The sequence below is a fragment of the Paramacrobiotus metropolitanus genome, unplaced genomic scaffold (genome assembly GCF_019649055.1).
Source record: "Paramacrobiotus metropolitanus isolate TYO unplaced genomic scaffold, Prichtersi_v1.0 Parri_scaffold0000012, whole genome shotgun sequence".
NCBI lineage: Eukaryota > Metazoa > Tardigrada > Eutardigrada > Parachela > Macrobiotidae > Paramacrobiotus > Paramacrobiotus metropolitanus.
Window position 1 is genome coordinate 1,261,209 of NW_026570232.1, and position 23,753 is coordinate 1,284,961.

At 39.6% G+C, this 23,753-nt stretch overlaps 2 protein-coding genes across 3 annotated transcripts; one reads left to right on the forward strand and one right to left on the reverse strand.

The window, feature by feature from the left end:
* The first annotated feature begins 653 nt into the window (after window positions 1–653).
* On the forward strand, window positions 654–5,394 carry LOC129583886 (ADP-ribosylation factor GTPase-activating protein 3-like). The gene is made up of 10 exons (XM_055475908.1): window positions 654–1,093; window positions 1,211–1,402; window positions 1,638–1,769; window positions 2,047–2,236; window positions 2,609–2,858; window positions 3,233–3,361; window positions 3,619–3,756; window positions 3,965–4,108; window positions 4,210–4,333; window positions 4,828–5,394. The coding sequence occupies exons 1-10, from the start codon at window positions 1,019–1,021 to the stop codon at window positions 5,074–5,076; spliced, it is 1,623 nt and encodes a 540-aa protein (XP_055331883.1). The 5' UTR covers window positions 654–1,018; the 3' UTR covers window positions 5,077–5,394.
* A 133-nt stretch (window positions 5,395–5,527) lies between these two features.
* On the reverse strand, window positions 5,528–21,890 carry LOC129583917 (5-hydroxytryptamine receptor 2A-like). 2 transcript variants are annotated; one of them, XM_055475968.1, is made up of 7 exons: window positions 21,456–21,890; window positions 21,189–21,331; window positions 17,684–18,448; window positions 16,789–17,222; window positions 8,617–9,142; window positions 7,765–8,126; window positions 5,528–6,182 (listed from the first exon to the last, which is right to left on the reverse strand). In XM_055475968.1, exons 3-7 carry the CDS (start codon window positions 18,112–18,114, stop codon window positions 5,875–5,877), a joined length of 2,061 nt encoding a protein of 686 aa, XP_055331943.1. In that variant the 5' UTR covers window positions 18,115–18,448; window positions 21,189–21,331; window positions 21,456–21,890; the 3' UTR covers window positions 5,528–5,874. The 2 variants fall into 2 exon arrangements, with proteins under 2 accessions (XP_055331943.1, XP_055331944.1); XM_055475969.1 differs by having other exon boundaries at window positions 17,684–18,445; window positions 21,189–21,890.
* Window positions 21,891–23,753: the final 1,863 nt, after the last annotated feature.

The following is a 23,753-nucleotide window of genomic DNA, read 5'->3' on the forward strand; positions in this document are numbered from 1 at the left end:
CATCTTATGTTTAGGTTTTCGCTATTAGGTTAAACACTATTAGGTTTTCGCAAAGTGTGTTGACGACCTTCGAATTCGCGGTTGGTTCACTATTCCGTTTTAGCCACTGTTAATATTACTAATTTTCACTTTTCGTCTGTTCAATTTTTATCTATTACAGTATCAGTATTTTTTATTTCTGTGGGGCCTAGCCAGGTTCCTACCGAAAAAATGCCAACGCGGGCCTGGCGATACCGGCAAAAGCAGTTACACTGTTACCGGAATCGTAATAAATTACGTACACAGTTCATGATTCTGGTCATTCAAAATGTACGAATGAAACCTTAAATTCAATATAAATTATATAATACGCTACTTGCAATAAATTTACGATATCACGACTTAGAAGTTTTAAATTCAATCTCAAATTCGTGTGATTAGTGGAGCGTACTGACAAGCTGACATCGGCATTTTATCAAAGAATAAACCGTTTCTTTGAATTTTAAAGTATTAATTTTACCGTTCTTTGTCAGCCGCATAATGGGGTTATATTAGGACACTGCACGTCGTTCAGGCGGTTAGCATCCGGTAGCGCTATCAGTGCGCTGTATGAATCATGATTTTTCCAGCCCATTCAGCAATACGTCACTGCAGCAGCAGTATTTTTCACTATTTTGACACGTTGGACTCGCATGCCGTAGTCTCGTACTGTACGTAGATAAGAAAAATAATCTTGAATTTTTAAATCGCTTCTGATTACGGATTATTGAAAATAAATTGAAAACTGAAATTAATTCAAAGCTTCGGTTACTTTAGTTATTCGGGATAGCAAGGGTTTCTCGGATACAGCACGGTTTTGATCAAGTACTGGGATTTATTAGCAATTTTTACGTTTATCGCAGTTTTTTGCCCTTGCAGCAGCTGTATTCACCAACCACCACGCTGACGTGGATCTGGGACAAGAACCTTATACGATCTGTTCTTGTCAGTTTTACTCCTTACTTGATTTATCTGTTCCTTCCTTTCGCTTATTTGCAAAATGGCTGATGACAACCCAAGCAAAGCTGATGTTGCAGCAGCGCTGAAAAGACTGCGAGGGATTTCCAGTAATAAGGTAAAATTTTTAAAAACAAATAGAAAGTAATTGCGCATCGAATCAGATGCCCTGTAGACCGTCTTGTGTTGGTCGTTAAGTCAAGCAGGTTTTCATCTTATGGTGCTGGTTTTCTAGACATGTTTTGATTGTGGAGCAAAAAATCCCACTTGGGCCAGCGTAACATATGGAATTTTTTTATGTATTGACTGCTCGGCAGTTCACCGATCTTTGGGAGTTCATTTATCGTTTATCAGGAGCACGCAGTTGGATACCAATTGGACATGGCTCCAGCTACGTGCTATGCAGCTCGGGGGAAACGCACATGCTGTAAGTTGTATAACTGCGGAACTTTGCCACGTTCTGTTCGTTTGAAATGGTTTTGCACACACCGAACAGAGAACTCGTCGTGGAGAATTGATTTCGAAATTATTATCCGGATAGCGATGTGATTGCGTAAATCATAAAATTGCTGTTATCCATAAAAGTGATAAAATACTAACGAATATAGTTTTGCTTAAATAGTGTTGCTAATTTGACGTGGCTTTTGGATTGACTTTTTTAGGCGGAATTTTTCCGACAGCATGGGTGCACGACAACGGATGCTCAGCAAAAATATAACAGTCGTGCTGCACAATTGTACAAAGATAAACTGCAGCAAATGAGTATTCAAGCCATGAAAGTCCATGGATCAAAGGTACGAGAGAAAATCAGCATAGAATGATAAAATATTATTTTTCTGGTAATAAGTTTGTGCTGTAAAAAAGGCTTTAAAATAATCTGTACAAAAATATTAGTCTGGAAGGATTATCCGCACTGGAATTATGTAAATTTGTGCATGGCTCATTTTATGCGCACCGGTGTAAACCTTCAGCGTAAAATTACTTAGTATGTTTTCTGCCAAATTCAGTCAGCAGTTTACGTACTTTCATGTTAAGCTTTTACCCGTACTGTATAGCTTTTTGGTGTTGCAGCTCCATTTAGAGCATATTGTCGACGCCAATCCAGAAGAATCCGCGCCCAAATCCAAAAAAGATGATAATTTCGATTTCTTTGAAGTTCATTCGGCAGAAAATATTCAAGAAGACAATACAACGTGGCAGCAGACGAAAGAAAACAAATCATCCAACAAAGCGAAAAATGGAAGTGCAAAGTTAGGCGATGGTATGTTTTCTCATCGGAGTGTACTTAGGCCGTTCCCCTTGATTCACGGAAGTTTTTTGCTTCCGTACCATCTTACCCATATGTACTGCGGCTTTTTGTTTTATTTTTGTAATAGGAAAGTTTAATTTGTGAAAATTATTATTGTTTTTAGATAATTTTATATTTTACTACATTCATGGATTATCACCGCAAAGAATTACATTTTTAACGGTTTAGGTTTCTTTTCCTGTAATTTTTTGCATTTTATGTGTTTTTCTACCTTTGTTTCCTGTTTGCTACTTTCCAGCTACTGGCGAAATACTCTTGAACCCCAGCCTTCCACAGAACCGTTGTGTGAATGTTCTTTGGAGTTTAATGTTCAGTTCGTTTCAGATCTGCTTGGTCCGTCGGTTGAAGCCGCCCTGAACGATACCGCTGGTTCCGAGCATTCCAGCCCTATTGGCAAACATACACTGGGCACCCGTAAGACCGCTGGACCGAAAAAGGGTAAACTTGGCGCTCAGAAGGTTGAAGCCGATTTCGAAGAATTAGAGAAACAAGCTGAAGAAGCTGAAAAGCGTCGTTTGGAATCGCTGGCTGCCCGGTCCAAGTTCGAAGTCAGCAGCGCGGAGGATTCGAGCAAGTAAGTCAACCGTGTCGGTTACCTTTATGGGTGCTCCTGCAGTGTTTCTCAAGAACTTCCTGTAAAGCACAGTTAGGTTATTGCGTTAAACTTCATATTGTTTAGGGCGCAGATTTTGATGGTAATGCTAGATTTCTTGTCCGAGTATTTTTTCCGTGACTTATGAATCAGTACGTAATAACTCGAGAGTACGACATAAAGACAAGAGCATGCGAAGTTAAAATAATCAGCATTATTTAGAAACGTTATCAGTAATTACTGTATTTGGGTTTACTTTATGAACAAAGTAAAAAGGATATAGCCAACAACAATTATAATGTTTCTTCGGGGTTTATTTCGGTTCTTGTTAGATACTCACTAGATATGTTGTGTAGGATATCTGCACGCTTTGCGTACCAAGATGTGGACGTGGACAGGAAAAAAGAGGAAGAGCGTATAAAAAAGGCAGATCCGAAAAAAGCTGAACAATTAGAGCGGCTGGGGATGGGTGTCGGCGCCAGAGGGTACGTTTGCCCTAACTATCTGATATGTGTACATTGTAGATAGCTGGCACATGCGTAAGTTTATTCGCTTGGTTGTATACGCCGTTATTATAAGGGTTACTGTAATTATAAGATTTGTAGCTTTGCTGTGTGTGTCCAAAGTAATATGTTTTTATTGTAATTCGCCAGTGACTTTTTGTGGAAATTTTGAAGGATTCTCGTTAACTGTTTCTTTGCAAGACCGTGTTCATTCGGAATTGGGTTTTGTAATTACACAGGAAGATTAGTCATTCCATTTTATCCGACATGACCAAGATCGAGCAGGAACGCCCAGCCGGACGCAATGAGTTCAGATCGTATGGTGCTGTGGATCGTCAGCCCAAGGAAGACGATTGGGAAGAAAGTGGAAACTCTCGGTAACAAATCTGATTTGCCGCTGTTTTGTGGTTTTGCTCATGTTTACGTCGGAAATCAGGGTCTGACGTAAAGTTTAATCACATTTTTCTTTTTTATTATGTTGAGGTAGTTTCGGTTATTTTGCATACATTTCGGATGAAGTCAGATTTATTCTCGAGGTACTTAGACTTGGCAGTTTAGACCTGCAGTGTGAACGTTTGGTTGTAGCAATCGGGATCGTGAGGAATTCAAGTCGTTTGAAGATTACATGAACCGCATGACGGTTAGTGATCGGTCGACGGCATCCGGCAAATCCTCCTCATACGACGATGACTACGGCAAGAACACTTCACACACATCTGCCAGCGACAGGTAATTGGGTTTTGCTTACCACTTGACACGTGGTCACACTGCTGGAGAAACTTGTCAACTTCAGAAATGGGGAACTCATGTGTTGCGTTTTGTGTATGTAGTAGTGCGTCACGATACAAGAAACCCGATACGAGCAGCGCAGCCGGTGATGATGCTCAGAAGAAGTTTGCTAATGCCAAGTCAATCTCATCGGATATGTATTTTGGCAATGATAAAGCCAGCGATGTAAGTGCTCGTGGGTTTAATTCATAGTGACCCGTTAAGTTGAAGTTGTAACCTTATTTATATTAAATTTGCAATATACATGTAAAAAATAGTGCGAATGTTTTCGGGTGAACTGAACTTCGCAGTTTTGGTTCATATGTGTACTTAATGGGAATCGTAGTGTAAAGGCATTGCAGTTTCGTACAGATTCCAAAATAGCAGTGTCGAAACACTGGAGGAAATATTTGTCATAAAAAGGCGATATAAAATTTTAGCGTAATATGTGCTAATATATTTCCTAATTATTTTTTTGAGATTGAATCTGTAATACTTACTTATTAAGTACGAGTACATTAATCATCCAGATTAATCATTCGGATTGTATAATACTTACCAAAAATGCGTAAATTCTTTTGTGTGCTTCAGAATTTAAGGTATGTAAATTCGTGTAGGTATGTAAAATGAGCGCACGGTACTTTCGGTTGTTTCATAATGTTCCTTATTATTGGTTTTAGTGGGAGACCAAGAGTAACAATTCGCGCTTCGATGGGAAGAGCAGCATTTCCAGTGCCGAATACTTTGGCACCGGCTCGCCACAGTCCACTTCGCGTTCCTCGACGTACAGCAATCTGAACCTGAACCTGCAGACGCCGGATCTGACGGAAGTGAAGGAGAGCGTCAAGCAGGGCATCACCAAGGTGGCTGGCCGGCTGTCCACCATGGCCAGCAATGTTATGACCAATATTCAGGAACGATATGGTTGATCACGGGATTATCTAGCATGCTGGTTTGGAAGAAAGAGTTTATTGTTCATTTTTTGGTGAAATCAATTCCTTTTTTTTAAATCTAAGGCATCATGCGGCTTGTTCATTTGTCAGCGCGTGTGGTGGTCATTGTCGTGGGTCAGTGGAGTGTCGAAATGGGTTTCGTATGCTAACCTTAGCGGCCTGCAAAGCAGTAGAGAGTGGAATGATTTCCTGTGTTTGGTTGGAAAGGTTGGTGAGTTCGGCGCACCAGCGTGAAAATTATATTTGGAAATTTAATAAAAAAAGTCTGATAACAATGATATCAGTGTAGGATAACGATGAAGATGTAGAACGAATGGGTTTTTTGGCGGTTTGCATTAAAGATGCATTAAGCGATTTTATGTGCAACACTTTCAGAGCCTTTTAGCTGTTTTTTTATCTGCACAAAATTCAAAAACTGTGCCTTCGATGTCGATTGTCGGAAATTTTACTAAACGACAGCCGTAGCGCACCGTACAAAAGACGTAAATATGTGCCCGACATAAATTTCACATTACAAGAAAAATAGCGGACAAATATAATCAATACGCAACAATTTTTGGCAGACATTAGACAGATCACCATAACTCACAGGAAGAACACCAAATTAACACAGTTGAAAGTTGGATAAGTCGTACGCTAATAACTGTCTCTTCATAATTCTGTTTTTTGCGCAACCGGGAGAAATGCCACCAAGTGCAGAACAAAGGGTAATAATTATCCAAATTGAAACTATCCATCAATCGATCCGCACAGGAAGTCGCGCGGACATATTATTTAAACGGGAGTTTCGTTATCCAGCGCCAGCGCCGTTAAGAAGGTGGGGTTCCATTTGACGTTCGGCTTGAAGTGGGTCGAATCGGAGTTTGGTAGGAGGATGGCGCGTTTGTTGTTGGACGGTCCGCCGGTGCAGCCGGTGGTGCTGCAGCTGCCCGACAGACTGGACCATTCGCGGCAGTTCTGGACGGTGCGCTGCAGTTGGCGCCGGCACTGCTGACCGGCGTCCTTGCTGAACGGGCAACACAGCAGGCGGAAGAAGGCTTTGCGGAACAGCGGATTCACCACCGTATACACCACTGGATTCACTAAAATCGGTCGGTCCATTAGTATTTCTTTTAAAAAGTTATGCTAAAAATAATTGTAGTTTGTTAAATGCTTAGCCATTTCCCATGTAATTAATGGCTGCCCATGAAACATCGTGACAATATAAACATCTAGTCGAGTAGTTAAAACTTCCTTAATCAACAATTTAGCTTGAGGTGTGAGCAGTATTGCACCATACTGTATGCACTTCTCCATTGTACGACAATCGATGTAGCGGCTAAGTGCAAACTAATCACACAATCTTTTATAATGGTAATTATTTGGTACCGTATTAAATAATACTTCAAATATCAGTTTTTGCCCTTATGTAACAAATCTTGAAAAGGTTTTAAATGTTTTTGCCATACAGAAATAAGCACTGAGTCCATTTAATATGAAGAAACAAGAATCGATTCGGTTCCGATCTGTTTATGATAGATAGTCTGTGCGATTCAATTATTCTAAATTCCTCACTGTACTGCGCCGTATTTTATTAGGATTGTACTGCAGTACGTATAAACGTAGTCAAGTGGCTTGAAACTGCATCCTTGACGTCGACGAAATGTTGCAATTGTTGGAATCTGTATAAGCCAGACTTCAAAATTAATTGAGAATATAGAGGAACAGGTTTAGGGCAGTTAGCGCACTGTCAGCACTAAAATATTGGTCACTACACTACAGTTTGGCGTGAGCCGTACAGTAACTTTGTATTTTTCGCTGTTTCAGTTTATGCTCGATTGGTACAGTAGTCTGGCTTGTACACAGCTTACAATTAATAGGCAATAATAGCCGACGCCTTTATGAGTCTTTACGACTACCGACTGTCGTCATCAAGCAACATGTAGAAAAGCTGCAGGTGTAACGCGATTCATCAAGCCGATTAGGAGAATTATGATTTTACTAGAAGAGACGATAATCAAACTCACAATATTAAAAAGGACACCACTCGGTTCACAACCTTTTTACGTTTCGTTCCCTGCACAGCCTTTTCCGGCAACTCCTTTAACTGTGTCTACCGGCACGTGCGAAACGGATTTAACTATTTGTACTTATTACTTTATTTCCTTACAGCTGTTTGTTCAATTATTGCGATCCGAGTTCTGTAAATGAATGATGCTGCTACCAGCCTGCTGCCAGTAAACAGCGCACAAAAGAATGCTGTTTGTGTTGTCTACGCAATTAATTCCTGGATGTAGAAATGAACCAGGTATCAGGCAATCTTTCCAAACTTTTTTAAATCTTTTTAAACTTTGCAAAATTATAGTGTGGGAAATAAATCGCGAAGTTTTCTTATGCTCATGGATTATGACCTGGAAGAACTTAAAAGCGAAAAGACGAAAAGGTCGTGAGTACAAGAGGTAATTCGAACCGAGTGTAAGGTTGCGAACGGAGTGGTCACCTATGAAAAATATTTTAGAAAGTTTCCTTTTCTCATGCAAACGGTTTTTTTTGTCAAACCATCCACCTCGATCGATATATTGTGCGGCAGAAACCTTGCCATTACTGAGGGTAAAGCACCCACTTCTGCGTGCTTCCAAAGTAATATCACCACAGCCGAACGCATTTGTGTATGATGTACAATACCTATGCTGGACGCCCATCCCAGCCACAAAAACACCTTGAGGACGATCGGCTTCGGTGAGCAGTCGTAGCCGTTGAAGAGGCAGGCGCCCATCCACAGATTGTTGACGAAGAAGGGTGTCCAGCAGGCCACGAAGAGCGCGAAGACGATGCTGAGCACCTTGGTGGCTTTCTTCTCGCTGTCGACTTTCTGAGCACTGAGCTTCTTCTGGCGACGCCGATTGAACAGATTTACCGCCGCCTGCATCTTGCTGACGCCCTTGGAGCTGCGCGTCGGACTGTTGGAGGTGGCCAGCGGCTCATCCGGCGAAATGTCCGACGCCGAGGACTCTTCGTTATGCGACACGCCGACGTTCCCGTTGGATCTGTCAAACGGGAAAATCACAACGATACAGTGGCTGAGCTGTTTTAGCGGCCGCATCATCGGGCACTTCGGCATTTCCAGTTTTCTGAACTACGGCATTTCGGCCAAATCATATTTCATACTAAACCGCTTTTGCGGCTATACTAATCACATTAATATGTAATAATGTTATATCCGGTTGCGCAACTGAATGACAGAGCGGAGATAGGGAACGGTATATAAAAATAAAAATAGTATATCTATATAATAGTACTGTGTAGTATACATATAAAAAAGTATATTCTTTTTACTGTGTAGTACAAAGTACTACAAAGTACTGTGTATTACAAAGTACTGTTTAGTACTGTGTAGTACAAAGTATACAAAAATAGTACTGTGTGTGTAGTCTTTGAGTCAGAAAAACAAAAAGAGAACGATTATTCAAAACATGGCGACAACGAAAACGGATACATATAGCAGCTGCACTACGGATGTTACAGTAAGTACTGTACCTGCGATGTTCGCCGCTGTTGCTATCACTGCGGTAGCGCGCTTTACAGCGTTCGGGCGGCGCCCGCTCCTGTGGTCTCCGCTTAATGGCCGTCCGTGAGCGGCTGACCGCCCCGCCGGCCTCGCGCTTCCCTTCCGACCAGCGGGCCTGTTCCCTTAGCAGTTTAACCGTCAATCCCATCATGAAGGCCATCACGGCCAGCGGCAAGAAGAAGGCCGTGAAACTGCCGGCCACCATAATGTACTGGTTGTCCATCGTACACAGACAGGGCGTGGGCAAGACGTTGCTCGGGTCGTGCAGGCTGACGAAGATGACCGGCGAGGAGATGGCCAGGGTGATGATCCAGACAAAGGCGATCTTCAAGTGGATGACGGAGTTGGAGCGGTTGCGCTGCTTCAGCGGACGGGAGATGCCCAGATAGCGGTCAATACTGATGAAGCACATGTGCATGATGCTGGCCGTGCAGCCGGTGATGTCCGAGAAGTTGTACAAAACACACATACTGAAGTCTAACGGCCAACTACCGCCTGCAATCATAGTTTTAAATATTAGCCGCCTGCAATCATAGTTTTAAATATTAGCATAATAAATTACTGAATACACTAATATATCTGTACGAGTAATAATAATTTGTGCACATATAATTAAACTAATTTAATGCACAATATTAAACAGTACAATAATAATAATCACATTACAATACTAGTAATACAAAGTATTATGATGTTACTGTACAGATTTAGTAACATATTATTTTGTTATGGTGTTAAGTAATACCAAGTACGGTACACGCGCTGACGTCTAAACGATGGTGTACAAATCAATAACTCGAAATTTACATACAGTGCGATTTTTTTTGTTTACTGAATAGATCACAGATTATAACTCCAGAATAATATATAACATTAATTATGACTGGACCCGTTTCCTGTTTATTTGTTTATTATCATTGAAGTATTTCTAATTCGGATTGGATTGTTTTTGCTTTCGCGTATCGTAATGTCGCTCGAATATAGCTTATAAAGCAGCATGTATGTAATTTAATAATATAATACGAATGTAATAATATTAGCATGTAATAAATAAAGAGAGCACTAAAAGTAGTTAAATTTCGCTGCAACAATCAGTGTGGCAAATCTATTGCCATGTCAAACGGGAACGAAGTTCATTTCTCGATTTTACCTATTATTTTTTCATCAAGCTACTCTTTCTTTATCGGTGACTGTAAAATATGGGTTAACTGCGTCATTTATCACTGATAGTCATCTGAGGAGTGTATAATTACATAACCGCTAGAAGGGATACTTGCGGTCCAGTCAAGGGGAAAAGCGACTAATTTCTGATTCTGACACTAATGGCTCATTTTTCATTTGCTTTTTGACCAGTCTGGGACCGGCGTTTACTGCGGTCAAATGTTTGTTTATATATGCGGTAAGGAGCGTGCACTTGCGAAACAAGTGTTGATACGACGCTTTTCTTATAATAAAATTGCACTTTAATGGGTCGGGGATGAAAGATGTGTTCCAAGGAATATACTTCTACGGCGTCCGATGCCGGCTAACCTAATTTTGCACTTCTGGTTTACTGCCGGAATTAGATCTCTAAATAAATACCGTGACGCAATATGCAGGGGTTCACCTTCCAGTTTTAGCGGTTTTCTATTTTATTACACACGTCATACCGCAAAAATTGCAGAAACAAAGCTGTAAAAGCCTAGAATTCACAAATAAATGTGGGAAGAACCTTTAATAAGTATCATATCAGAAGTACAAACGTAGTACTAGAAACATTTATAACAGAAACACCTCCTCAATGCTATCTTGATCGGGAATTGTACCCATTACACAGATCGCATTCCCCCGTTGTATCTGTATGGAGATTCGCTGTCTAAAAAATTTTAATATCTTCAATAAATGTTATTGAAGATATTAAAATTAGTTAACAGAAGTTGCAATTCGACTCTGGTAAGCGATACATTTACAAAATTTAGTTTTTTCAGCGAAACTCTATAAAATTAAAATGTTGGTCATTAGCACAGTAAGAAAAGTATTGCCTTTAGGATGAATATACATGTCGGCTTCAGTTTGCTTCCGAGTGCAGGTCAGCTGTGAAATCGGGAAACTGTGACACCGGAAGAGGATCTCTGCAGTGCACCGGTTTGCATATGTAGACGACAAAATTTTATACACTATACCGACACAGCACGCCACAGTTATACCACTCGTGTGCATTGTAATTTGCAAATAACTGCGCATAATAGTTTTAAATTACGTTTCTGTAACTACCTACAGTACAAACGAATCTTTGTCAACCTGAATTTATCGGAGTGACTGTGTTTAGATTTATCGAAAAAATAACACTATTAGAAACGGAAATTAATATAAACAATTATTATCATCATATTTTTCACTTTATTAAAAGAAAATCCGCCAAACGACAAGCGCTGATCAGTTTCTAAAAGCAATAAGAGTGGAAGATGTAGCGGAGTGTAATGGAGAAGCCGGAAGTTATGTTTAAGCGGAAAACGAGGCGCAAAGCGCGTTACTGACCCTACGTTTGCTTTCCTTCCTGTAATTATTCCTCAGTAGCCGAGAGGAAATCCCGGTGTCTGTCGGCCGTAAAGTAAACAGTCCTTCCCACATTTACGCCGGCATTAAACAGGCACAAATTCAATACTTCGTGCGGCCAGCTGTACACTTAAACAGTTCTTATCATCAACGCATCGACGCCCAATTTTTCTTCCCTTTTCGTGGAAAGTATACAAGCCATTGCGAGACAGTTAGGCGTGGCAGTCTTTACAGAGACACGTATCTCGTCCGCATGCCATTTCGATTAATAAAAATACCTATCATAAAAACAGTCCTGCAGCCTTAAATACCGAAAGCCCCGTTTGTAAAGAATAAGTACGAGTAAAGTAGAAACAAAACTATACGAGTACCGTAAATTGCTAAATTATTGTAATCTGGCAGGACACTGGTACGAGTATTATCAAACGTAACCCTGACTTTGAGCTTAATACAGTGCGCCTATAAAACTCGATACACAACAAAAAATGCAAGTGCGCGCGCACAGAATAAACTTGTGCGTATATAATGAGTACTGACGATAATTTATAATACACACATAAGAAAGCTTGAATCTATTTCAATAAATTTAATTCCATTTCTTCTAAAAATTGTAACAACACACTCCAAATTTTTTTGATTTTTTTAAAACTCTGAAACAAGGTCTGAGCGCACGAAATAGCTTGGACTATACTCTATGCCGACCGTTGCAGCGCTATTTGCCGGTTAATGCTGGAGGAAAAGTATTTTGACAAGTGCTGATGTTCTGCATGGACAAATTGTCTGCGCCCAGATTTCAACATTTGAGTGACAATTTGATGGATGTAGCACCCGCATTTCAAAGACGCTGGAGACGCTGTTTCTTCTAAACAGCCTGCACACACAATTCACAGACGCCACTGTTTAAACAAGGACGCTCCGGTTGGGGCGTTGACAAATATCCCAAGTATCCGGCATAACAGATGGGCCGGCATAAACAGCCCAACTAAAAGGTCATTGTACCCACGGCAGCCTACTTCAGTAGCAAGGGTTATTATGAAAAAAATATTTCACCAGTATCTGAAGCTCATATTTCAGACTATACAAACAGGTAACATTAAACTGACACACATTTGCTAATATTTAATTACTTACATAAGGAGCATTTACATTTTTTCCTATCATTCCTGACACAAAGCGCTGCTGCGCAAGTAAAATGTGAGTGGCCTTCTAAATCACTTTTTCCTTATCTCACCAAAATGGTATATCTTCTTCACCAAAGTTATATGGCGAAGTGAGGTTTATATATGTATGTACGATTATGCAATTAGCACAGTATACGCATATGATTGTGAGCATGCGAATTTTCATTTGTGCTTACAAAACTCAAAGTCTAAAACTCAGACGGCTCTAAAACCTAGGTAATCGATGCGTATACCAGATTACCAAATTTTGTCGCATACGACAGTAAGATAATAAATTCTGAGATGAGATGGAATTTTTCTCATCGCTTTTTGTAGCCGCTTCATTTCTAAAAATAATTTTTTTTAGTATTTGCAGATCTATCCTGCATTCAACGATTCCATGCGAAAGAATCCGGAAAAAAACACTACCGTATTTGTTATATAAGAGATCACACAGAGGGCACATATGGTCAGGCGTATCGCGGGAGTAGATGGAAATAAGTTGAAGCATCATAGACATTGGCCATTGAGGGGCTGAATTGCCTGCTACTGTTAATTAAGTGAAAAACTAACGGAAGCTGTTATGACAAGGGAGCATGACAAAAACAGCTTTACTGGCATCTTCCGGTATTAAAGTTTAGAGCGGGGACGGGCAGCAGCATGCAGCATGATGGATGTTGCAAAGGGGGGAAAGTGTCCTAACGGAGAATGCCAGCGGGATACGCTCCTTCTGCACGAGTGCGAACCATCAATGGGCCAGCTAACTTGTACACATATATTTATATCTTATACAGATATATATGTACCATGCATCGTGCAGGGAACGGGAGAATTTATGTACTGCATGGGAGCCGTATACACATATACATATATCCGCAGCCGGCAGAACAACGCCGCTCCAAATGACAGCGCATTGCATTCTCCGGCTCTAATCAATATATGCATACAGATTGGCCATTCTTCATTGTCCAACGTGTATCATTTACCAGCGATCACGTAGTTCTCCCATGCAACGCACTTTGATCACAGTTTAAAGATTGCTCGCCGGATAAATGCCGAAGTTTCCGATTGTTTAAGGGAGTTGCAGAAAAGCCGACATGCGCAACACATACGTGTAAAATATATATTCACACCAAAAGCAAAATTAATAGCCTAGTTTACATAAAAAGCACGCAAATATTTGGGTAAAAATGAACCGAATATTTGGGTAAATGGCACAATGAAAGCAATATCATAAAGAAACCGCTTTTCATGTAATTCTTGGATAAGTTATTGCAGTTTACCGGCATGAAACTAGGCGGAAACAAACAGCGAAGTAATGGCAATTGGAGACACAGTTGCAACACGTGCGTCAACCGTTCACGTACGTATAACTAAACAGATTAATTTCTATATGCACTTTTTTGCAGTGTTTTACCAAATAATAGTAATAATTGTCTACTAATATACTACCAGTATATACCACATATATAGTAAAACCAGTATTTCCCAACTAATTTAATTTTGTTAATGAGATTAAACCGTTTTCGTTAAGCAAACGTACGCATGGACCTTCGAATTTGTGGGGATCGACAAATCGGTCGCGTGTGCCCATTTGTTGACTGCGGCCGAGGCCATCGCAGTCGGAACACAAAGAAGAAGGCGCGTATGTACATAAACAGCCCCCACTCATAATTCCCATGTGTGTACCACGTGGTGCCATTAAGGTCCACAATATGATTTCGTGTTACGAGTCGTTTGCTGGTGGAGTATGCATATTACAGAACATATTACGCTACGGACAAATACACCGAAAAAATGCCGGCTTTCTCTTTCTCCGGGGTTTTAATCACATCCAGCACGAACACGGTTTGTAAAAATACAACACATACATGTATGCACGCCCAGAACTGTGCCCTGTCGCATGACCTTGAGATGGGGAAAATATGTTGATTGTGCCATGCATTCGGCAACGGTCGACCATAAACGATGGCCGACACGCTGTGATTGGCCGCTGCCGTCATTGTGTGTGTGTTACCAGCTAAACGATTATGCTAAACAGTTCCTTTTCACATTTCCGGTTTGGAGGGACGAAAGAAGCAAACCTTGAGACAATCGACAAAGACCCGGCTCAGTGGCGCAGGCTTAGGCGCTGCCGCTGCGCTCGAGTGTGCCGGCACACACTCTCATTCTCAGGCTCAAACAAGTGTGTAAATCCCACTCCACACTCTCGCAACGGTATCGGAGCGCGGATAGGAAATCTGGACGGAAATCCGCAAAGGAATTTTTGCGGAAGAGAAAAAATACCGGCAAAAGGCAGTGTTAAAAAATGTCGTAAAATTTTATTGGAATTAGCACAAACCTTAAAATGCCACTCAGATATTTTGTTAAAATCGCTCTGAAAGTCCTACAGCAATTCTCGGCCTTGCTTTTTTATCGTTTCAGGGGAAAATATTTTCATAAACAATTAAAAAGCGATAAAAGATTAGTCAACGATAAACAATCGCATAATTCGTTTTTTCATTACATCTGAGGTAGGAGAATAATTTTCTTTGCAAAAACTGCTTAAAATATTCAGCATATGCAAATGTACGTAATTCTATTTTTTTCTTTGGCAGCATTTAGCATGATTTATGCATTTTAACAAACTTAGCATTTTAGTGCTGCTCAGGAATTAGATTAGCGTATCGCGCTTAATTAAACATTCGCTCAAAATAAACGCTCGCTTGTGACGGGATCATTAAAAGGTCACGTTCTCATCATTAGGCACCGTGCGAACCAGACTGCGCTACTCTGCCGACACACACATAAGATATGCAAATTTTCTCCAGACTGATTCGATTTTTACCCGGCTGGTGAAAAAAGCGTTCTCACATGTCACTGATTCAAATTTAATAAATCATCATACAAGCACCCAGAAAGGTTATCGTGCACGGCCAGACGGAATGTTGGCTCGTGCAGATAATGCTATCCCGGCCAGAGCATTTTACAGACCGGCATGTTGTAATAATAATTTGTTTTTTGCCTGCGGAGAGCCTGATTTGACACGTCAAGCATGCAAATAAGCCTAAATCACGGGAAAAGGCAGATGAGTTTAAACAGGGAAAATTGGCCCATCTCGGGGGACGCCAACTTGTCCATCCCATGTGCGCCGCAGTGCTGCGCGAATGAGCTGGTAAATGGCGAATGGCAGCTTGGAAAACATTAAAGGATTTAAGGTGCCTGTGTAATTTTTTCCCATCCATCACTCAGATGCCCTTTCTAAAAGGCTACGACAAGGACAGTGTTACAATTGCCCAGATACGATTCGGCATTTTCCCGGATGAACTCTTACGCAACATTTTGCAAACAATTTCTATTTTTCAAAACTGCGCCAACTGATTTTCCCAAATATATCAAATTTTACCTTTCTGAAATATAATTATACAGTTGTAGCGCAGGGAAAAAATTCCATTCACTTTTATACTTAAAAATTATTTAAATTGTTTTGTACTAAATATTTTTCTGTGGCCCCTGTAATGTTTATTTAGTTAATTCACCCATCAACATTTGAACGATTTGGTGATTTCCGGAACCATGGTTTCTCATACTAATAGAAGAATCTCGTCAGAACGTTTTTATTAACGCTATTTTATTGGTAATCACAAATTAGACTCGAAAATGAACCACCGACTATACAATAAAAAAGCAGATGTAAAAAAAGTTTGTACTATAAATCGTATTTGGTAAAGAAAAATTTGATGTTAAAAATTTGGCATTAAAGATAAACAATCGATCGTGACAGCGTACAGACGTTATGTAAGACGATATCGCATTGCGTATACACACAAATATTATTGTTGTAAGACATAAAAAGAAGCCACCAAATGATCACTCAGTACCGCCATGGCTTTTTTGCATACAAGTGCGCCTTCAGTATTTATTCAGCCGTTTTCAATTGCTATCGACCAGCATCAAAGTAGTTCGGCAATTATTAACATATTTAACACGCTTTTGCGCCGGAAATAAAAAGAGTTTGCTATCTACATATTCTGCGCTAATTAGGTTAAACAATCGTTGACCTTCGAAGGATACCATATATCCGACGAAATCAGTTTTCAAATTTAATTTATGTACACCGATCCCCTTAGATGCATCCAACAATCACGTTTTCAATTGAGCATAAGTTTTTCTTAAAAAAACTGGATAATTTATTATCATTTGTTTTGCTAATTACTAGTCGAAAATTAAAAAAATTAAATTCTACGTTTGCAGTGGAATGCATTTATTTCTAGTGAATAAGGAAAAAACTTTTTACGACTTTAAACGTTTTAGTGTTACAAACAGCTGTCAATAGTCAATATTGCTGACAATAAGTAATAAAATTAATATAATACCGCCGGCTTATATGCAGTTACCAAACTGGCAGTTATACTTTGTATTCACCTAATGAGCGTAGTAAAATTAGCAGCATAATTATCATCTTACCGTATATTTCAACAACTATTCCCAAAGGCATAACAAACACCGAGACGAAGAGATCGGCGACGGCCAGTGAAAAGAGGAACTTGGTGGTCGGCGACTGCAAACGGCGTTCGGTAATAATGGCCATGCAAACCAGCAGATTGCCCAGGAAGCCGGCCACGATCAGCACGCAGGCTATCGTGGCCCACAGGTTCATATCTTCCACTGACCACACGCAGGTATCGTTGGTGGTGATGTTGGTGGTGGTGTTATACAGCGTAATGTCCATCGTATCCGGTAATAATGACAATGTCGCGGTGCCGGCATTCTCCCGTTGTGTGGTGTTAATCATGGGAAATGCAGTGGGCAATGTGCTTAGATCATCCGTTATGTTGAGGATGTAATAATCCGATGATGATAAGTTGCCGGCTGCAGATTGGTGGGCGGCAGCAATTCCACTGTGTATACAGATAGCACCAAATTTTTAATTCCATTCAATTTATACCATCAGTCTCAATTGATTTGCATGTCGTAAGCGGGTTGTATTCCAAATTTGCTATCATATCCAGACTACCCAGTAAATGTTTTTCAAAAACTCAAAATCCAATAATTATGATTATTGAAAAATTTACGTTGAAAATTTTTGCACGAGAAATGCTGAGATGTACGAGTATATGCGTTGACTATGCTCGTTTATATGCTTTTGGTAACCATAAATTGATCTGAGCGAAGTTATGCAGCTGTTAAAAAGAGACCATCGACTGTCAATGAAAACAATCTTTTTTAACGTGCGTAAATAACGGCACGATTTTGACTTCAATGATTGCAAATGAGATTTATTTAGGATGAAAAATGTTTAAATTGTAAATTGATTAAACCAAGTAAATAAATGCCGGCGCGGGTAAACGAGTGGCCCTACCTGTGGACATTAGCGGTGTTATTGCGTCGTTGCCGGTCCGCATCCGCATCCGCATGTGACGTCCTGTCGACGGTCCAGTAGAAGATGCGGCCGAAATCACTAGTATTATAATAATCAGCGTCTCCCTGCGTGGACGTATAATTTCCGTCAGCACTCCACTGGATATCCGTATCCGTATCATTGGACTGCGGGATAATATGGGGATAGTGATACTCGGCAATTGTGGATGTGCCGGTTGAAAGTCGTGAGTGACTGTTGGCAACTGTTGATGATGATGATGATGATGGCCACGGCGTATGCGCAGTCGGCGTCGACGACGACGCTGACGTCGACGTACTATTCGACGTACGCGGACTGCTCGTATTGAAATGCCGCATGTACCAGCCATTGTAGTGCAGATGTAGCAGCGTTTCTAAGCCGATTTCCATCATCCGCTACCGCATCTTTTTCTCCCCCTTCTCACACTTTCCGCCTCATAATCTGCCTATCAGCTGGATGTATATATGTTGTTGTGCGGCGTGATATATATGCAGGCGCGATGCCGATACGGAGAACGGAGCGGGAAGAGGCAGCAATCCGGCAGAGAAGCAAATATTAATCCTCGCCCGACCATCTCCAGTCATACTGTCAACGGGTTTGCGCTTGATTGCTTTAGTAGGCAGACCAAATTATTATTAAAAACTTTCTTCCCCGGCTGCACACTCCAATTGATTTCGCTTTGTTTTTTCCATCGAAATGCCGTTTGAGTGGTAATCGCGCTCGCTGCTGCAAATGGATTGCTTTGACACATGACCTTTGTGAAAGGTCAAAAAGACCTATCACTTATCCATCATAAATAATTATGTATCATACATACATTGATACTAAGCCAAGATTGAAATTTATTTAGTAAAAACTTAATTTAGTTGCGCTCACAAAATAGACGGGGGAGCATACTAAATAATACATAGTTATACCGATTACCGTCATTAAATGAATATAGATCCGTCAATAACAAGAGGCTTTTTTACATTACAATACATTACCCTTAAAAATTTCGAGGAGGCAGAATACGCTTTAAAATAGTTGTGCATTTCTATATTAGCTAGTATGCGGTGCACGTTATTGATTCGTTTATATGGTTTTTGTTGCTTGTATAATGGAACACAGAATGCAAAAGTTAGAAATTAGATAATACCATAAAGAAATTAAATTTAGGTGCTGCATTTTTCGTAATTTTTGGCAGGAGAGTTTAGAATTTCTGCACTTGGACCACTTTGTAGATTATATGTTCAGCGTACTGTATTTATGTATTTCGAGTATAACTGTAATGCCTTGTGAACCATAGTCGATAGTTTCTGTAGCTTTTTATAATTATACAGTATTACTTCGATTCGCTGCCGAATCGCCAACAAGTTTATTTTAGAATTAGCACATGGTATGTGGCATTGAAGAATAATAAAGACTGTTTACGGACACTATCCATATCCATCAAAGAAAGCCGTAGCCATAAAGAAATCGATTTTTTACGCTGTGCATACACATAACAGTGGCGTCGATAAATCAAATTTCAATTCAAGCAATAAAATTCCTGCCTTATTAGTATCCGGGCCACTTGATGAACTATGTAACGCTGCATGTGTATTTACTGTATTCGCGCGATATATGCACTGTATATTTTCCGTTTTTACAAATCTGGGCTCTAATAGCAATCTTCATTATGCAAGCTGTTAAGCTATCTACGAGTAGATTTAATGTTTGCTCCATCGATACAATAGATACAAAAAATTCGTTCTTCTCTGCAAGGAGCAGGAATATAATTTACACAGGTCTCAGTACGAATACCGTACGCCCATACGTACTTCTCAAAAATAAGCTGCTATAAAGTTTATAATTGTTAGTGCCAAATTACTGCGTCTTACATAGCATTATGCAATAATTACAATAATAAATCAAAAGGTACATTGCATAAGTCTGTATTGTATTGTACTTCATAAAAGATTTTGCAGACCAACGTGTACAACTGCTTTCATATTATAAAGAGCACTTTTTGATTCATTTGAGTCATAAATAAAGTATTACGTATCATACGATGATTATACGAAAACTACGCAGAAAAAATTTGTCAAAAGTTGCAAAATCAAAAACATCGCGCTGTATGCGCTCCAGTAAAGATTTTATTTCAAAATTAACAAAATTTTCATATCAGCTTTGTTTTGCAATGATATATTATTGCAAACGTCCTTGCTATCATTTGGTAACTCGAACTTGCGTGCTTTCGGATGTAAGTAATTTATAAAAATTTTGATGCATGGTTTAATGCTGTTACAAAGTGGCATCATTACTAACGAAACAACCACGAAGTATTTATTGTACAGCCTTCTATAAGGTACTTATGCACAGCTGAAACTTAAACTGGAAATATTTTAAACAACTCATTAATTTAGTCGAAAGCCTGGCACACGATGTACCAGGTGCTCGGCTTTCCATACATTCAAGTAATTTTTTTTATTGACGCCACAGACAGAACATGTACTGTACGGTATACGGATGCAATGTGCAACAACAACAAGGTAAAGTACAGATTCTGTACGAGTTTGAAATGCACGGCTGATTACAATTTCTAAGTAGTGTACTAGTTAAAACTTAAAACTGACTACAGAAATTTTTAAAGTTTTGCTATGTGTTTTCTGCAACAAATAACAAAATTAATTACAAATCAGTGCTTAAGCAGTTGATCGTTGCGGATCCCGATTTGTTATCCATTAAAATAGACTGTTTAGAATAACGACAGCAAGTGTAACGCAGCATGTGCGCTTAGGCGGTAAGCACATGCGTAAATTTATACCCTATCGTTACAGTAAAACGTCGATGTCTCGCGGTACCCATCTATATTACTAACCATGTTACGTGATCCATATTTTGTTATGTCTAGCCAATTTGCTTTACACAGTAAATCTATCACGCTAATAAAAACTGTTCGCCTAAACACAGAACCATGAATAAAAATTTACGCAGCTGGCTTGACAGTTTAGTCGGGGTCACGGGCAGGAAATGGGGTGTCACGCACAACTGAATAGCCAGAACAAATTAAAATATTAATTACTGTCACACATTACGTAGTATATGTACGGAATAACACCATTTTTTAACCGGACTGACATTGCTAGAGTTTTTAGAAGTTTTTAGACATTCAGTGCTACCGTTTTCGACACCGTACGCGCTACATCCTTGGCCGGATTATACCTTATTAGCTCTGCGTATCTATGCACTATACGGTAATCGGAAAATGCGTATCACAGGTACATTTAAAGATTTAAAGTAGATATTTGAACGACATGCATTTATCAACAAATTTAGAAATGCAATACGGTTAAATGATTTTATTGCATGTTTTATCGCAACATGTATTAGTATTGCATAGAAAAGTATAAACTTGTAATGTAATAATAATGTTTAATGTCTTGTACAAGAAATAACGCACAAATATATGCTTTCTTTAAAACTGGCTTCAGAATTTTCTTACCTTTTCTCTTAACCAAATTAAAAAGTATTCCACTGCTTTACTTTACTTCCACCATGGAAAACGAGCAGTTAAACTGCCACAAATAATTAGGCGGATCATGCGTTGTGGTTTCCAGCCGAGCGAAGATATTTCCATCAAATTGCCTAAAATGTCTAAAGGTCATGCCGGTTATAAAATGTCCATTATAAACCGTATAATCTGTATACAAATCCACATTGAACCACTGTCAGATATGTCATAAAATCGCCATATACAAATGAAATATACCATCCAGCGGCGATCGAGTCAGTCCCGTTGATGGGGATCTCTGAAGATGGGGATAAGAAACATTTATTAATATCCACCACAACTCGGCGTTCCGTTTGGTTTCCGTTTCTCCCGGTTGATTGTTAATCAGCTAGGGGAAACAACATGGACACACGGCTGTATACAGATACAGAGCGGGTATGTACAATATATACTGTAACTGTACAGTTGTAACGGATATTTGCCAACACCGGCATCCAGTTACGCCCTTGTGGAGTCCCTGTTACAAATACTCGTTTGTCGCTAGTTATCATTTATTTTTAAAGAGGCATCTGTCAGTGTAAAGGACCGGGGATTTGGATTGTGTCTCATTCCACTGCATCGATGCAGCGGCCCCCGCGAGCGCACACATACAGCCCGGGCGATGAGGGTCACCGGAAGTTGACAAGCCTTTTGCATGCATAGTGATACATTATACCAGCATCTACTTTCGGTTATGTACTAAAAAATTAATCCTGTCACCTTTTGTTGGATGTTATTCTAACGCTTTAGCCGCTTTATTCGATATATTAAAAGCACTTTACGCAGGATGGCTGACATTACTGACCTGTTCATAAACCTAATCATCCAGCATTACAGCACTCACTGCTAATTTTGTTGATCATTTCATGCATTGTCGATCATCTCCATCCTGACACATATATAGGAACATTATTTCATGTGCGTTTGTAAATTTTTTATTATCAAAACCTTTATAATCTCCGCAATATCTATATAGTACTCGTATACTCAAACTTTTCATCATTTACGGTACTGGCAAATAGCGTGGCGTTACACCACCAGAGCAAGTGCGTAGTCGGCTTGTTTTATAGCACCTGCTACGAAATGTTTCATCCACTATTTATAAGAGTATAATATATCGTAGCAAATTTCACAAGAAAAAACGTGACTAAAAGCTTTAGGGATAATTTTGGCATTAAATGCTGAATTTTTAGGCGGTATGATGCGTACGTATAGTCGTATATAAATTTCATCGCGTCACTATCCATATTTACATCAGCCGTGCAAACGTAATTATATCTTTGTAGGCTAATATAATATTTGCATGTAGGTTTTTAAGTAATCGCACGGTTTTTATGACATAAGATAACCGTTTTGTCCACCAATTCAGCTTACTGCTAACATTTGCATCTACCTAAACAAAGAAAGTTGCGTTTTACTTACACTGACGTTCGATCTATAATATGCCCAGGGAATACACTACACTGCAGACTGCTGAAAGTTACGAAAATAAACAGTGATGGATTTTTAATGCGCATGCGCATAGCATTTTAACTAGAGGGTAAAAGAGCCAGGAAAACAGCAAAAAAATTTAAAGGCAGGTTAGATTCTGTCGCACAGGCTGTACGCATGTTTAATTAGTTTCTTATTTGTCAGTTGATTCTGCATCCACAGCGTTAAACAATAAACATCACTGAAGAACGTTTTTTCCATAATATAGGACACTTTAAATGTCGTGTGTGGGGTTAGATGGATTGCGGAGGATACGCATTAAAATAAATTTTTGACAAGTTAGACGGAAGTGAATCTACTATACATGTATGAGCAGTAATGGAGTTAAGCACACATTTAATGCTGCCTGTCTGCTGGAAAATTCCGATAAGCCAACAGCGCTAATTATATCTGCAAGATCGGTAATTTGATAATATCGTTAAGTCAAAAATTTATAAGCTTAAGCGGTGCAACCGGCTGTTATGCCCTTTTCTCCAGTCAAGATCGTCTATGATATAAGAAAACAGATTTAACCGTTTCGAGTACAAACAGCATTTTCGCTTTTTTTATTGGTGCATGTAAAAGATGCGCTTCCTCTTAATAACTGCCATGAGAAAGGAATAATTGTACTAAGGCGTGCTTGTGGTGTATCACAAAAGAGTCAAATATTATTCAAAACAAGTAATTTGGTCGAAGCAACAGCATAATACCGCGGTAAGCATACACCCTTGCTTTCTTATGTAGTATTTTGCAACGTGTAAATTTTAAAAATTTCAAAAAACAATATCAAGGTTTTGCTTACCATTAGCAGCAATTTTTATAGTTGTATCTACAGCCCTGCTCAGCCAAGTTGGGGCAGTTTTTTCAAAAAATTAGCACAGGTCAGCCGTCACAGAATACTTCCTCATTTAATTTTTTCTTAGTTGCCGTGTGTGTCCGACATCTTTATCACTTGGAGATTCTACGCTGAGACCGCTTTCCGAATAACCGTGAGGTCAAAATTAGGGTAGACCAGAGGAAAAAAGCGGCTTGACCCACTCAGCGTGG

Bases quoted from the DNA above. Each gene is read 5' to 3' on its own strand.
- LOC129583886 (XM_055475908.1), top strand. From the start codon at position 1,019: ATGGCTGATGACAACCCAAGCAAAGCTGATGTTGCAGCAGCGCTGAAA. The intron at 1,770-2,046 runs GTACGAGAGAAA...TTGGTGTTGCAG, and splicing joins TGAAAGTCCATGGATCAAAG to CTCCATTTAGAGCATATTGT. The intron at 2,237-2,608 runs GTATGTTTTCTC...AGTTCGTTTCAG, and splicing joins AAGTGCAAAGTTAGGCGATG to ATCTGCTTGGTCCGTCGGTT.
- LOC129583917 (XM_055475968.1), bottom strand. From the start codon at position 18,114: ATGATGGAAATCGGCTTAGAAACGCTGCTACATCTGCACTACAATGGC. The intron at 8,127-8,616 runs GTACAGTACTTA...CCCGTTTGACAG, and splicing joins AACAGCGGCGAACATCGCAG to ATCCAACGGGAACGTCGGCG. The intron at 6,183-7,764 runs GTATTGTACATC...GACCGATTTTAG, and splicing joins GGGATGGGCGTCCAGCATAG to TGAATCCAGTGGTGTATACG.